We start from the raw sequence: 14,965 nt of genomic DNA on the forward strand, positions 1-14,965 counted from the left end.
ACCAAGATACACTTAGAGTGCCGTGTCTTGACAATAGTAGAATCAAGATTGAAGACATTGGATGTTCTTGGTGCCTTGAAATGGCCGTAAACAAGTTGGAGCACTTGTTATCACAGCATGTGGTGAATCTGAAGCTGGAAAACATCTCATCTTATAAATGGCGGTCTGCCAGTGGCAGTGGACGAGACGGATTGGACTACAGTCAAAACATTAGTTTGGTCGCCAAGGCTAACATGGAAACAGATGCTGGTCGCTGGCACCACCCACTTTTGGACAGTTGTGTGCTGTCAGGGCCAGCAAGGCCTTCTCCGCTGGCCTAACGTACCGTAACCAGAAATCATGATCATAATTAAAGATAACAATTATTTTTTAATTTACTTTGCTTAAATATCGAAAAGTATTCATAATCTCTTCATGTCATATCATGCTCCCTCCAGTGCTGTTGTTTTAGGTTATAGTTTGTAACCAATCAGAATTAAAATAGATTATGTTGCCATGCTGTCCAAAATCTGCCCGAGGCCTTCAGAATCAACATTGCGGGCGTCTGTGCACTGTAAGTGACCGGGACATAGATTTGATAGACAGTTGCAATAGCCAATCAGATCACAAGTTGTTGACAGTAGCCTATCTAAGTAGCCTGGTGTTAACGAGACTCTGATTGGATACTCACTTGTCATTCCAAAGTAAGTATCAATTCACAAGTTTCAATTTAGCATGAAGCAAGAAGGGTTGCGTCTTAGCCAGACCGGGATAGCAGAGAAGGAGAACAAAAGGTTGATTAGGTGGCAGAAATATATTCGCGAGGCCATTTTCAAGACAGATATTTGAAGAAAAAAAAACATCTTGTGAGACGATATTGGCCAACCCCGGAAGCTAGCTGAGCTGTTCTGGCGATTAAATGGGGAAATGCACGCCATTTCCACTCGAAAAAGCCAACTACCAGGGGTAACACTGGCTTATACCGCGTCGAATAGGTCCTACAAATTGTGAGTTTAAATATTTAAAATGTTTTCACTTTTAATGTTTTTTGCAATTTAAATTTTGACAGTACCACATAAGATATGTTTTAATAGCTGATTCGTTTTAATTGATTTTTAAATGTGCCAGAAAATAACCCGTTTTGTACACTGTTGATGTGGTTCAATTCCCAGTAGGGCATAAATGTGTTCCTGCACAGTATTTCTCCAGCAATTTTGAGAGGTAATCATTGAAGTCGGACATCACTGAAGGCCTAGGTGAGAAACGCAGGGCCCGCTACTGCTTTTGGACGTGGCCAAAGAGAGGGCCAATGTCTTCAAAGAATAATTTTCGTTTGCGGCAACAGACAGCACTATAAATGTGCACTTTTTATAATTCAAGCACATCTTCGAAAACAGTCAGTCATCAACTTCACCAACTATGTTAATCATGGCGCAATTAACAATAACACAATGTATGCTGGCAAACACTTCCCCAAGACCCCAAGATACAGAGCTGTAAAAATATAAGATAAAAGACTAGATTTTAAACTTAAAGTTAAATTACCAATGATTGTCACACACAATGCAATTATTCCCTGCATTTGACCCATCGCCCTTGATCTCCATGGGAGGTGAGGGGAGCAGTGGGCAGCATTAGGAAAAATACTAAAAACTAGTGACATTGAACAGCTGCACTGACAGGTCATTTTACTTAATACATCCTAAATTTGACTTTTAATCTAGAAATAAGTATTTTATTCGGAAAACAAGCATGATTTAACTTGCAATTCTTAAAGTAAGCATCCTTGAGATGTTGCTGAATCTTAAAACACCATTTTATATCGGAAAAAAACCCAAAATATCATATCTGGACAGTTATTTTCTCAATTACAACATTTTCAAAGTAGAAGACAAAACATATAATTGTTCATGCTAAAAATTAAGATTAGTCAATAACTAAAAATGAGTAAATGGCTCTTAAAACTAGGGACATTTCTAGTAAAACATTTTACATCTTGGCAAATAATTTGCAGTGCACTGTATGTGCCCTGTAATTAAATGGCAACCAATTGTCTAAACACTCTGCTTTAGCATGACCCTAAATAAGAAATGTTACAATAACTTCAATAGCACAAAATCACATAACCAAAAAGCTGATACAAATTAGTTTGCACCTTGGTAATGTAGTACACACACTGCTGGAAGGTAAGCATGATGACCTCCTCCAGGGCGGCTATCGTTTCTCCACAGGCTGAACGAAGACAAGACAGCTTTAACCCCAGCAGGTCTGGGAAAATAAACAATAACACAATTGTTATTAAAGAGTTGAAACACGTTAAAGGCCTGATCTACTACGATTCCAAAAAAACATGCTAATTAGCATGTACAAACCATAACAAACAACGTACAAAAAAAACGATTCACATCCGAATCACGATTGTTATTCACCTCGATTCTAAATCGAGTCTTAATTTTTGAAAATCCATCCATCCATCCATTTCCACCGCTTGTCCCTCTCGTGGTCAGGGGTGGTGGTGGAGCCTAACCCAACTGCATTCAGGCAGAAGGCGTCGTACACCCTGGACAAGTCGCCACCTCATCGCAGATAGACAGACAGCATTCACACTCACATTCACACACTAGGACCAATTTAGTGTTGCCAATCAACCTATCACCAGGTGCATGTTTTTGGAGGTGGGAATCGATTTGAAACAAAAAATATATATATCATTATTATATTAGTTTTTTGTTTAATAATAAGAATCTAATTTTTAAAAGACGTTTTTAGGCCATTCTCATGCAACCAGGAGGAGCTTTTTTAATTTTCCAACCTGTAACCGGTTTTGACGATGATATCGAATCATGTTGGATCGAGAATTGATTCTAAATCGAATCATTACCCCTGGAATCGGAATCGGATGGAATTGTTCTGTGCCCAAAGATTCACACCCCTAGTGAGTACTATTCGTAGGTGTGCCGCAGTGTTGTGATGGTGCATCTAGTATGATCCAGATGTAAGAAACAAAATGGATGTTGATAAAGTTATTGCATATCGGAGACATATTAATAGTACATCTCCAATGTGAAAAAACCCGAATGTTATTAATAAAAAAAGGCAAACAGACACCATAACAAATCAATTGAATTAATTTTAATCAAATCATTTAATAAAGTTATCCAACCGCTATAGATCTGCTGTATAGGACTGGATGTTACAATCCCCTACTGCATACTTGTGACACCTCTGCGACTCTGGGATGGTCAAGTGAGTGAAGGCATCCTCTGGGTTATCAAGTGGGCACCCCCCTTCCTCATTGTTTCGCTGATAGCCCCACGACACCTCCAGAGGGTTCAGCAGTGAGTCCCAGCATCCGAGGATCACTACCTAGATGCCATCAACTCACTTGAAAGCCCAGGTGGAGTCCCTTCGCTTGACCCACAGCCACTGACTCCCCTTTTCAGCGGCTTTGGAGAGGTATTTCACTGCCTGCCGGTGGGCCTTTCCTCGCACCCCCATTTCCCTCAGGAGCCTGGATGTTGAGGTGGCCACAAACCCTCTGCAGCCTACTTCCACTGGGCGTACCTTCGCTTTCCAACCTTGCTGTTGCACATCGGCTGCGAGCTCAGTGTACCTCAGCTTCTTGCGCTTGTAGGCCTCCTCCATTGCACTCTCCCAGGGCACCGTGAGCTCCATGATGTAGACGAGCCTGAGCGAAGCTGACCACAGAACAAGATCTGGCCGCAGGTTGGTGGACGCGATGTCAACTGGGAAGCAGAGCCTCTGGCTCAGGCCTGCCAGCAGTTTCCAGTCCCGTTCCCTGCCTAGCTGTCCATTGTCTGGTCTTTTGGGGGTGAGGTAGGCTTGACCCTCGCCCTCCCGGACAAAGGTTGTTGCTTGCCGACGGGATGACGGGGGAGGAGGGGCAGTGACACTTGTCCGTTGACTTTCCAGCACTGCTGCAAGACACTTTAGCACCTGGTTGTGCCGCCAGGTGTAACGGCCTTGGTTGAGGCCAGTCTTGCAGTCCACCAGGATGTGCTTCAGTGTTGCTGCACTCGGACATAAAGGGCATGTGGGGTCCTCACCATACCACTGGCTGATGTTTTATATATATATATAATTATATAATGGCATTGCTGAACAGCTGATAAGTCAAATATTTGTATTTCCGACAGTCAAAATATGTTGACACGCACATGGACAGTCTATCGTTGCATAGATCCTCTCCTTACAATGACCGCAGCATTACCATCTGTGCGTAACTGTGCCAGTTTACACGTACCTTCCAAACAGGCTAAATAGATACGCAAAAGCAACAGCTACCAACAGATTCATGATAAATAACATTTCTATTACAAAATAATTGTATTCTGATTGTCAGCATATATTCTGCTTTCACATGCTAAATGGATTGCACTCCTAACATTTGCTCATTTAAGGCATGCAATCCTATGAACACAAGCTTAGTAGATCAGGACCTGTATTCGTAAAGACTCCAGAATCCTCTCAGAGAACTCCTAAATTCACCTAAAAATTCCGAACAAGGAGTTTAGGAGTGATTCCAGAACATTTAATTATTTTGAATTATTATATCTATGTAGCGCTTTTTCCTCAAGTGACTCAAAGCGCTTTACATAGTGAAACCCAATATCCAAGTTAAAATTAAACCAGTGTGGGTGGCACTGGGAGCAGCAGGTGGGTTAAGTGTCTTGCCCAAGGACACAACGGCATTGACTAGGATGGCGGAAGCGGGGACCGAACCTGCAACCCTCAAGTTGCTGACACGACTGCTCTACTAACCGAGCTATACCACCCCATTTTCCAAGAACTCTGAGCAAAGAATGGACAGAAACTGTTATCTGAGTGAGGTGTGGTTGACCCCATTGCTTTGTATGGTCATTATTTCAAAAGCTCTAATTGATTGATCCTAAAAGCAAGATAAAAAAATATTCTTTTAGTGATAATGGGCAAAGAGGATGGACACTCAAATTGTTAAAACTAATCATAGAATCAAATTTTATGAAGACTGTAATTGTAAATAGTATTTCACATGAAAGAAAATATCTGTTAAATGAATAGTAAGCTATACTTAAAAATGATCCTCCAATATGTGTGAAAACATAGGCCCACTTACACAGTATACACATAGTGTAATTATAGTTATATATATTTGCTCATATTAAATGCCATGTTAGCAATTTTTGAACGTTCAACCTTGAACATTTCAATGAAAATTTGGTATATAAGAGGGTAAAATGGCTCAGCTTTTATCAATGTTTGTGATTGCTGAGCAGCCTATAAGAAACAGTGTTGGTTGGCTTTCATTTCAGTTGAAATTGCATTGAGGCGTTGGCTTGGAGAAGTGCATTTCTAATTAGATTAACCACAACCATATTTTCTGCACGATCCAATCTGTAGCATTTCATTAATTCACTGTCATGCAGTGTTTGGACAATATCTCTCTTTCTTCTTCCGTCAACCATTTCTCCTCTGCAGCTTAAAAGTTATCTGCCCTTAGAAGCTCTCTTACAGGGGTCATATTATTTTGTTATACGTTTAAAACTTCCTTGTGGTCTACATAATGTAATGATGGGTGTTTGGTGAAACATTTGCATGGATTTTGTTTTACACACCTAATTAAGCCATTTTTTCGCTTCCTTTTAAAACAGTTTGTTTTGAGAAGAGCAGTTGTTAAATGCAAATGAAACCTCCTCATCACGCCCCCTTAAGTTGAGTGCACATTCGCCCCCCCGGCCGGTAGAAATATTTTGTAGTTTTTTAGTTTTCTTGCTTTTATTGTGTACTATGGATATCGGTAACTGCCAGCAGCCATCTGTTTTGAATGACTTTTATCACAACACAACATCCTAGATGATATAGCAAGATCAGCGGCTCATTGTGTTTTATTGCCGGCACTAAAGAAGGAGGAGATGCAAGCGGACGAGAGAGAGGATTGAAGCCTGGCTGACGTAGCGGTTGGAACTATGGGCTGGCTATGGTTAAAATTCTACAGAGTCTGTAACTTTCTAATGCTAGACCCTATACGTGTACATGTGTATATTGAAGATAAAAGGCTTTTCTATTTTATATCATGTAAATAATGGCTGCTTTGAGTTGTAAACAATGGAGGCTCAATACAATAAACTAAGCTCTGCGTTATGAGCTACATCGCAAACAAAATACCAAATTATATTACTTGTCCTTTACCAAACACAGTAGGCACTGATCCAATTAAAAGTATTTTTTCGGCAAATCATTCTTTATTTTTCCAGAGGATGGTGATGCCATTGTCTTGCAGTAGAAGGCTAAGCTTGCGCCACAACAACGCAAACCAACATTGCTAACACTTCTAATCTACTGTTATCATTTACCAATGCCATAAAAAGTAGTCACCGAAACCGCCATTAAAATGACAATTCATCTTTATACTGGCGCAGGTTTCTGAAGTAAGACTCTTTGAAGTGTTTTGCACACACAAAGAGAGACTTCTTCCGGGTTGAAGGTGCAATTCCAGGAATCATAAATGTATAAGTAAGGTACTTTCTTACTTCAGATGAGGATAAATGTTTGTGTAATGACTTGTGCTGGTTAAAGCAACTAACATTTTTGGTCATTGTGTTGTACCATGGGAATTGTGTACAAATGCCCTAACAATAATCAAAATGGCAGTCCCGCACAAAGACCTTTGGGTAAGCCTTTACCATACATAGAGATAAATGCAGACGTCACAGATCTGAAAAATGTCACAGGACTGACACATTCCAAACAGACCGCTCGGGGGAAGTAGAAAGGAAGACAAGATTGTTTTATAAATATCTCTGCAATCCCTTCACGGTTTGATTTAAAATCTTCAGGACTTATATACAAATACCAAAAAAATATATACCAAATACACATGAGCAGGTAACATCAGCAAAAAGTTGGTTTTGCGCAGTAGGGCCTTAAGAGGTAGGATTTTTTAAGAATAGCGTTTCTCTAGCTCAGGGGTCGGGAACCTTTTTGGCTGAGAGAGCCATACAAGCCAAATACTTTTAAAAGTATTTCCGTGAGAGCCATATCATTTGTTTTTTTTAAACACTGAATACAACTATATGTATGCATTTTTAAGAAAGACCAACATTTTTAGAGTATAATAAGTCTCTTATTCTTTTTAATAACATTGTAACAATAATAACCAAAAATAAATAAAATATTTCTTACTATTATTGGGACTTCTTGAACAGGTGTGGTAGAAACCAGATGAATGGATGAAAATGCATGAGAATGTTTTATATTTTGAACGTTATTTTTAACACCGTGATTACCAGCGGAATTATTCATTACTTATCGTGTTAAGCATTGTCAGCTAAGATTTATCTGAAAGCCAGGTGCAGTCATCAAAAGAGCCACATCTGGCTCTAGAGCCATAGGTTCCCTACCCCTGCTCTAGCTGGATGTACTCTTTACTTTTAGGGGAAATCCTAAGAACACGTAATGATTCTAGGAAATGTATTCGAATTTGGCCACTTGAAGCTTCTCTTTGCACTAACAATCTTAATGAATTCAGCTCCATCAAGTTTGCATGTGTTTTGATATAACTGTTAGTAGAGCAGGCCCTTAGTGTATTAAAGTTGAAACACTTCTCACTTGTAACCAATACTTCTGAACCTTTAAATATATAAATACTTAACCAGACCTTGACCATAATCAAAACATCCAGTATGCAGCACTGTCAAATAAGATCATGAAATAATGGCTAAATATGACTCACCCAAATTTCCCTCCTTCTCGCTTTGTTCTCTTCCATCTTCATTGTCCTCTGTGTTTCTCCACTCTAAGAGGAGAGGCAGCTGGTACTGGATGAACTGGAGTATTTCTAGGCTGTTTGACATCCATAGCACCAGGGGAAACAGTCCTGATATTTTGTCACCGAGGCTGAAACAAAAACATCCAGACGTAAGTGACTGTATGGAGAGCTGGTGGCGTTTACATTAATGATGGCTAGAGTGAGAATTTAGAGCTTACATTTCCTTTTGAACAGAAGCTAATTCATTGGTTTGCTCCTGAAAAATACAGTAGAAAAAATCTGTTAAAAATTTGTTGCCAGAAATGAATTAATTCTATGGAGGAGACAATGGTAGAATGTAATCTTTACGAGCACTTATAGTGACTAATCAGAAGTCAATGTGTGAAAGTTTTAATGCTGAGTGACTGTAGAGTAAGAACTAGGAATGTGCTGATCGATTGGCCACTGACCAGTATCGTTGCCATTGGCAGTCAATGCCTTTCAATGACGATCACGAACACATATCTTCTCTGGCTGACACTGGGTTTATTTTAGTCCCGTGACTGACAAGTGGGGCAGCACGGTGGAACAAGGGTGAGTGCATGTGCTTCACAATACGAAGGTCCTGAGTTCAATCCCGGGCTCGAGATCTTTCTGTGTGGAGTTTGCATGTTCTTCCCGTGACTGCGTGGGTTCCTTCCGGGTACCCTGGCTTCCTCCCACCTCCAAAGACATGCACCTGATTGGCAACACTAAATTGGCCTCATGGTGTGAATGTGCGTGTGAATGTTGTCTGTCTATCTGTGTTGGCCCTGCGATGAGGTCGCGACTTGTCCAGGGTGTACCCCGACTTCCGCTCGAATGCAGCTGAGATAGGCTCCAGCAACCCCACAACCCCGAGAGGGACAAGCGGTAGAAAATGGATAGATGGAATGACAAGCAGCTAACAGCTAAATATGTGTTTCTATACACAGTGTGGACCCGCTCCGCTAAGCTAATAATATTCTGACAAACTACATTTCATACTTGCTTAAGTATTGTTAATTAACATTATCCCTTGAGGACGAGGGCAAGCAAAGAGAAGACATGCTAATAGTTAAGTTAACCGCTAATCAAACTTGAAACAGCCCCAAGAAATAAGTGCTTGGTTAAGGTTAAAGGGGAACATTATCACCAGACCTATGTAAGCGTCAATATATACCTTGATGTTGCAGAGAAAAGACCATATATTTTTTTAACCGATTTCCGAACTCTAAATGGGTGAATTTTGGCGAATTAAACACCTTTTTATTTATCGCTCTCGGAGCGATGACGTCAGAACGTGACGTCACCTAGGTAATAAAGCCACCATTTTCAAAAACACATTACAAACACTGCGTCTCAGCTCGGTTAGTTTCCGTTTTTTCGACTATTTTCTGGAACCTTGGAGACATCATGTCTCGTCGGTGTGTTGTCGGAGGGTGTAAAAACACTTACAGGGAGGGATTCAAGTTGCACCACTGGCCCAAAGATGCGAAAGTGGCAAGAAATTGGACGAAATTTGTTCAAAATACGACGGTGTGGGGAAAGCCGACAAAATGGTCAGTCGTTTGTTCCGCACACTTTACCGACGAAAGCTATGCTACTACAGAAATGGCAAGATTGTGTGGCTATCCTGCGACACTCAAAGCAGATGCATTTCCAACGATAAAGTCAAAGAAATCTGCCGCCAGACCCCCATTGAATACCGGAGTGTCTTCACATTTTACCGGCGATGCTAAGGCAGACATGGCACAGAGATGTATGGATAACCTGCAGATGCATTTCCAATGATAAAGTCAACTAAATCACAAAGGTGAGTTTTGTTGATGTTGTTGACTTATGTGCTAATCAGACATATTTGGTCGCGGCATGACTGCCAGCTAATCGATGCTGACATCTATTTAGGCTAGCTGTATGTACATTTGTAGCTATATTTACATCCAGCGTTTCCCTCCACCCACATTTAATGCCAAACAAACGCTTACCAATCGACAGATTTAAGTTAATCCAGTGTCACAAGATGCAAAACTTCCGGTCGTTGGTCTGCACATTTTACCGGCGATGCTAAGGCAGACATGGCCGAATAGCGTCAATAGCTATTCGCTAAATAGCTTCAGTTTCTTCTTCATTTTCATTTTTGCTAACCGCCTCCATACTCCAACCATCCGTTTCAATACATGCGTAATCTGTTGAATCGCTTAAGCCGCTGAAATCCGAGTCTGAATCCGAGCTAATGTCGCTATATCTTGCTGTGCTATCCATATTGGCATCACTGGATGACGTCATAGGAAAATGGACGATGGCTTTACAGATAGCGAAAATTAGGCACTTAAAAGCATTTTTAGGGATATTACAGGATGGGTAACATTTTGAAAAAAACTTCAAAAAATAAAATAAGCCACTGGGAACTGACTTTTATTGGTTTCAACCCTTCTGAAATTGTGATAATGTTCCCCTTTAAGAAGAGTAGATGGAGTAAACAGAAATGAAGAGATTAATGAGTTAGAGAGAGGTTAATATAACAACTGTTAAGTCAACTAGTGTTTCAGCATCGTCGCAGTCAGTACACAACATGTAAGAGGATGGGTTGATTTATAAATTTGGTATTGGCAGTATATTGGCAATCGGTATTGGTGTTGGTATCAGCCGATTTCAGTGATGGATGATCAGAATTGGCAGCATAAAACCCCGATCGGAACATCCCTGGTCATAATTACTCTTGCTGTCAAGCGGGTTCCACTGATGTTTGATTAACTGTCTCGAATCTACCTTTCCTTTTGATTTAAGGACGTCTGAAAATATGCATTACAACTTATCCTCTTTAAAACTGCCAGATCCTTTTCAACCGCTTTGACTGCTACTCACCCACACGGCACTCTCAATTTCACTTGCAATAAGCAGCAGAAGTCTTCGTAGGTCTGACGTAGGGAGGCGTGTTGAGGAATATTGAATACACATGCAGAGCAAAAATGCAACAGTCAGTGGTGGTCTGTCTTTCACACCGCTGCTTCCCATAGCAATAATTTTTTTCACAATGCAATGCTCATCCTCAGCCTGATAGTTCAAAGTCAGAAACAGGCCCTCTGCTGATTTCAGAGATGGGGGGGCCCTTTTTAGGGAATTTAACATATCATGGCCCTGGAGGTCAATGCAGGTGTCGCAGAGTATCCCATCTTTTGTCTGGCTTGTTGTCGCAGCAGATGTGGCGTATCCAAGTAACCAGGGGACTGACGACGCACTGGGATCAATAGCAGCACTGTCCACTTCTTTTTGCTAGAAATAAACAAGACAAAAGGGAATCTATATCATGTATTGCCAATGTAGTGTAAACATGAATTTTCTGTCTTTACCTTGTGTATTAAGGGATCTTTGAACAAAAACAAGTAGCTTTGTCCCAGGCCAATGACATCACCTGGGTTAAGTTCTACTTCGTTGTTCAGTGCGCTGCCATTCCTTATGACCACAGCATCCGGAAAAGGGTAGAGTACTGTAGGTCCCCCAGTACTATTACGATGAAAACTGCAGTGTTTAGGAAGTATATCTTCAGCAAGGAGGCTGAAGTCCACCTTTGAGGTATGTTCGTTTTGTCCATCTTGTCGCCCTATTACAATCCTGGGACTCATAAGTAGGTAGATGACGAAGTCCTATGGGAAAAATTGAAGACAAGAATGAAAGAAAGTAGCATGCATTCAGTTTTTAATGTCAAGACAGTCACCATGGTAGTTAAGGTCTCGGCAGGACGTCACAGCATGTAGGCCCTGGTGAAACTGCGGCTCTTCACTCACCCTACACACACATCAGTCTATCCAGTCACCAGCTAAAAAGTGCAAGCACTGTGGTGATTACAATTCTTCAAATGTGCCACTCTGCACCATTTCCACTTGGCCTGCCTACCAAGCGCAACCACCATCCACAAAGTGGTGCACGGTGTAGCTAGATGGCGTGTGCCTGCCGTTGCTTCTGATCACTACTGTTAATCCAGTCCAGTCAGGTAGCTCTTCCCCACCAGTCAAAAACTTCAAAGATTCTTTGTAAACTTTTCCATACATGCAAGATATACGAAAATAACCACATTTCCGTTTCTCTCTCACCCTGTCCTCTGGAACATTTTACAAGCGCGAGGAAAGAGTGGCCTCTGCTTTCACTCCGGCCGCCAAACAAATTGTCATTTCAACAGCCAAAAAAGGAAAAATTACATGGTGTTTTGTCTCCACAAAACAGAAACACTTACAAATATTTAGCAAAACAACTGAAGTCCAAATAGGGATAACAGAAACAAGTCTCCAACTCCGACAGGAAGTCTATAATCTCTGGTTAACCTGTCCCTGGTCTTGGCAGGCTATGCAGGAGCTCTGGGCATTGACGGCCTAAATCTCTCTCCAGCTCCCAGAGCCCTACCAGGGACTTCTGGGAGCTCCTGCTTGGTCAAGTTCCGATGGTTATTGATGTGGTACACCTCACCGGTCCCGTAATGTCCTGCTAGAGGACTCCCTTGCAGCGCTGCCAGGTTTACAAATACTGATGCCGGGGTCCGCAGATACTGAGTCCGCTCTGATGCTGACCTCTTCTATTAAAAGTTGCATGAATTTCCTACAATTGAGCACACTTGTTGGAGTTCCTCTGGTGACTGCCTGTCCACTTCCCCTTTTCAATATGCAAATTATATTGGAAGTTGCCATGTTCCTGAGATCCCACACTCTGCACAAGCAGAATCCACCGACAAAGAGTAATAGATGCTTCTTGCTGAAGTGAAGGTGCGCGGAAATATTCTCTTTGGCTTGCGTTTCCAGCAAACGAAGGTGGGTTGAGTGAGGTAAAGTGTGCAAGACTGTCAGTGCTGTGGAGTCAGGGAAGCGTACACAGGAACAAATAAATAAACGGTACTACAGGAGAAGGTGAAGAGGAAGATGGATGTGGCCAAAACAGGCAAGAAACCGGAGATAAAGTAGTACTTACCCTGTTTGAAAAGATAGTTGCTGCAATGATATGTAACATCGCACATGTGAGTGACTGATAACCCATAAGATGAATACAATTTGTGTAACTTACAACAAAATTGGCTCATACACTAACCTGCTCACAGAGTTTCATGTGAAAATTATTTGGTATGACATCTTTTAAATTGAAACATGCCAGCATATCTTAAAAGATACAAAAGAGGTTGACTAGAACTCAGGAAAGCTGCTTGCAGTTGCAGACACGTGACACAAAGTTGGGCCATTCTTCCACCGTTTTCAGTGCCATTCATGTGCCGCAACCACAGGCTGCAGCTGTCTGCCCGACTGGCCAAGCTGTGCTGGAGTCACAGAAACACATTGTGACAGCATGGGTGGCAAAGTGATTGCCTAGATAAATTTAATTAATTAAAGGCCTACTGAAATTAGATTTTCTTATTCAAACGGGGATAGCAGGTCCATTCTATGTGTCATACTTGATCATTTCGCGATATTGCCATATTTTTGCTGAAAGGATTTAGTAGAGAACATCGACAATAAAGTTCACAACTTTTGGTCGCTAATAAAAAAGCTTTGTCTGTACCGGAAGTAGCAGACGATATGCGCGTGACGTCACGGGTTGTGGAGCTCCTCACATCTGAACATTGTCTACAATCATGGCCACCAGCAGCGAGAGCGATTCGGACCGAGAAAGCAACGATTTCCCCATTAATTTGAGCAAGGATGAACGATTCGTGGATGAGGGAATTGAGAGTGAAGGACTAGAAAAAAAAAAGAAAAAAAAAGACGAGGGCAGTGGGAGCGATTCAGATGTTATTAGACACATTTACTAGGATAATTCTGGAAAATCCTTTATCTGCTTATTGTGTTACTAGTGTTTTAGTGAGATTATATGGTCGTACCTGTACAACCTGAAGGTCGGCCCCGCACCTTTCTTCAGCACCAGTCGACGGGTGGTGGCGATGCCCACCTCTTCCCTTCGCAAGGGAGCCTCTTCAAAACAAGATCTTTCGAAATGATCGCTGCATAATACACTGTACTTTGTGTGTGTGGTCCAATCCAGCCGTGTTCGCTTGACATCTCTGTTTCATAGTAAAGCTTGACTGTCATCTTTCGGGAACGTAAACAATGAAACACCGGCTGTGTTTGTGTTGCTAAAGGCGGCCGCAATACACCACTTCCCACCTACAGCTTTCTTCTTTGACGTCTCTATTATTCATTGAACAAATTGCAAAAGATTCAGCAACACAGATGTCTGTAATACTGTGGAATTATGCAATGAAAACAGACGACTTATAGCTGGGAACGGTGCTGGAACAAAATTATGGCGTCACATTAGTGCCAAAAATCCAAGCGCATAAAAACTGTTATCGCGCGCAGATTCTCCACTTTGGTGCCTTTTTGCGCGCGCGCGGTGCCTATTTGCGTCCGCCCGCACGCAAAAAGGCACCACGCGCGCACGACATCTTCGTTTTGGCACTTTGTGGGCGGTTATGCTTAGACCGCCCCTCCTCTCCGATTGGTCAGGCGAAAATAGCTGAGGGCCAATCAGAAGTACAGCAGGGCGGGTCATCGTCAATATGTATCAAGATAATACAGCTCTTGTCGACAAACACGTTCTAAAAAGTCCATACTTAGTGGAGTTGTGGAAAATGCCAATTGAATTTTATCTAAAAGTCTTTGAAGAAGGTAATGTCTCATCTGTTGAGAGAACATCACATAGTTAATGTGATTAATTTATTAATTTTCTTTCTTCTATCTACTTGAAGTTTACACCAGAGTCTACCCGAACCCACCTATCTATGCGTACTTCATTTCAGGACCACATGATTAGCATATGGGCCTAATTATTGATGTTATGATTGCAATGACTATTTTAGTAGAATAATGAATGACAGTTTATCACTACAATTAATGAATATGGTTTTAATATTACTATAAAAAGTATTTACGTTTCTGCAAACAACTCAAACTATGGAAAATGAGATATCAGCCCAGATCAGTATAGATGGCAGATTTAAAAATATGTATTTAAAAAACAACCAAAAAAGCTAGCTCCATACATTAGGCAAATTAAATCTGAGAGATAATAGTGTAAAACGTACTTGTTCAGCCATGATAGCCCCATGAAAGCCTGATTTCCTTTCTTTGTAATCCCAGGGAACTGCCATGGACCTTTCATCATAGATATGAATAAACACTCCATGTTTCTCCATCTTACCTCGGACAACTGGTCCCCATCATTTTATTGATGTCAATGCTA

The 14,965-nt window shown here is 41.3% G+C and overlaps 1 protein-coding gene across 5 annotated transcripts in view; it reads right to left on the minus strand.

Moving 5' to 3' along the window:
* Positions 1-14,965, minus strand: part of radil2b (Ras association and DIL domains 2b) — an 83,118-nt gene that overhangs the window by 41,509 nt on the left and 26,644 nt on the right. For all 5 annotated transcript variants that reach the window (XM_061908777.1, XM_061908779.1, XM_061908780.1 and 2 more), the window contains 5 exons: positions 11,098-11,391; positions 10,613-11,020; positions 7,966-8,003; positions 7,712-7,875; positions 2,135-2,247 (listed from right to left, as the gene is read on the minus strand). In XM_061908777.1, coding sequence (XP_061764761.1) covers positions 2,135-2,247; positions 7,712-7,875; positions 7,966-8,003; positions 10,613-11,020; positions 11,098-11,391 — 1,017 coding nt within the window. The remainder of the gene's footprint in view (positions 1-2,134; positions 2,248-7,711; positions 7,876-7,965; positions 8,004-10,612; positions 11,021-11,097; positions 11,392-14,965) is intronic.

Source organism: Nerophis ophidion, linkage group LG08 (genome assembly GCF_033978795.1).
Source record: "Nerophis ophidion isolate RoL-2023_Sa linkage group LG08, RoL_Noph_v1.0, whole genome shotgun sequence".
Taxonomy (NCBI): Eukaryota; Metazoa; Chordata; class Actinopteri; order Syngnathiformes; family Syngnathidae; genus Nerophis; species Nerophis ophidion.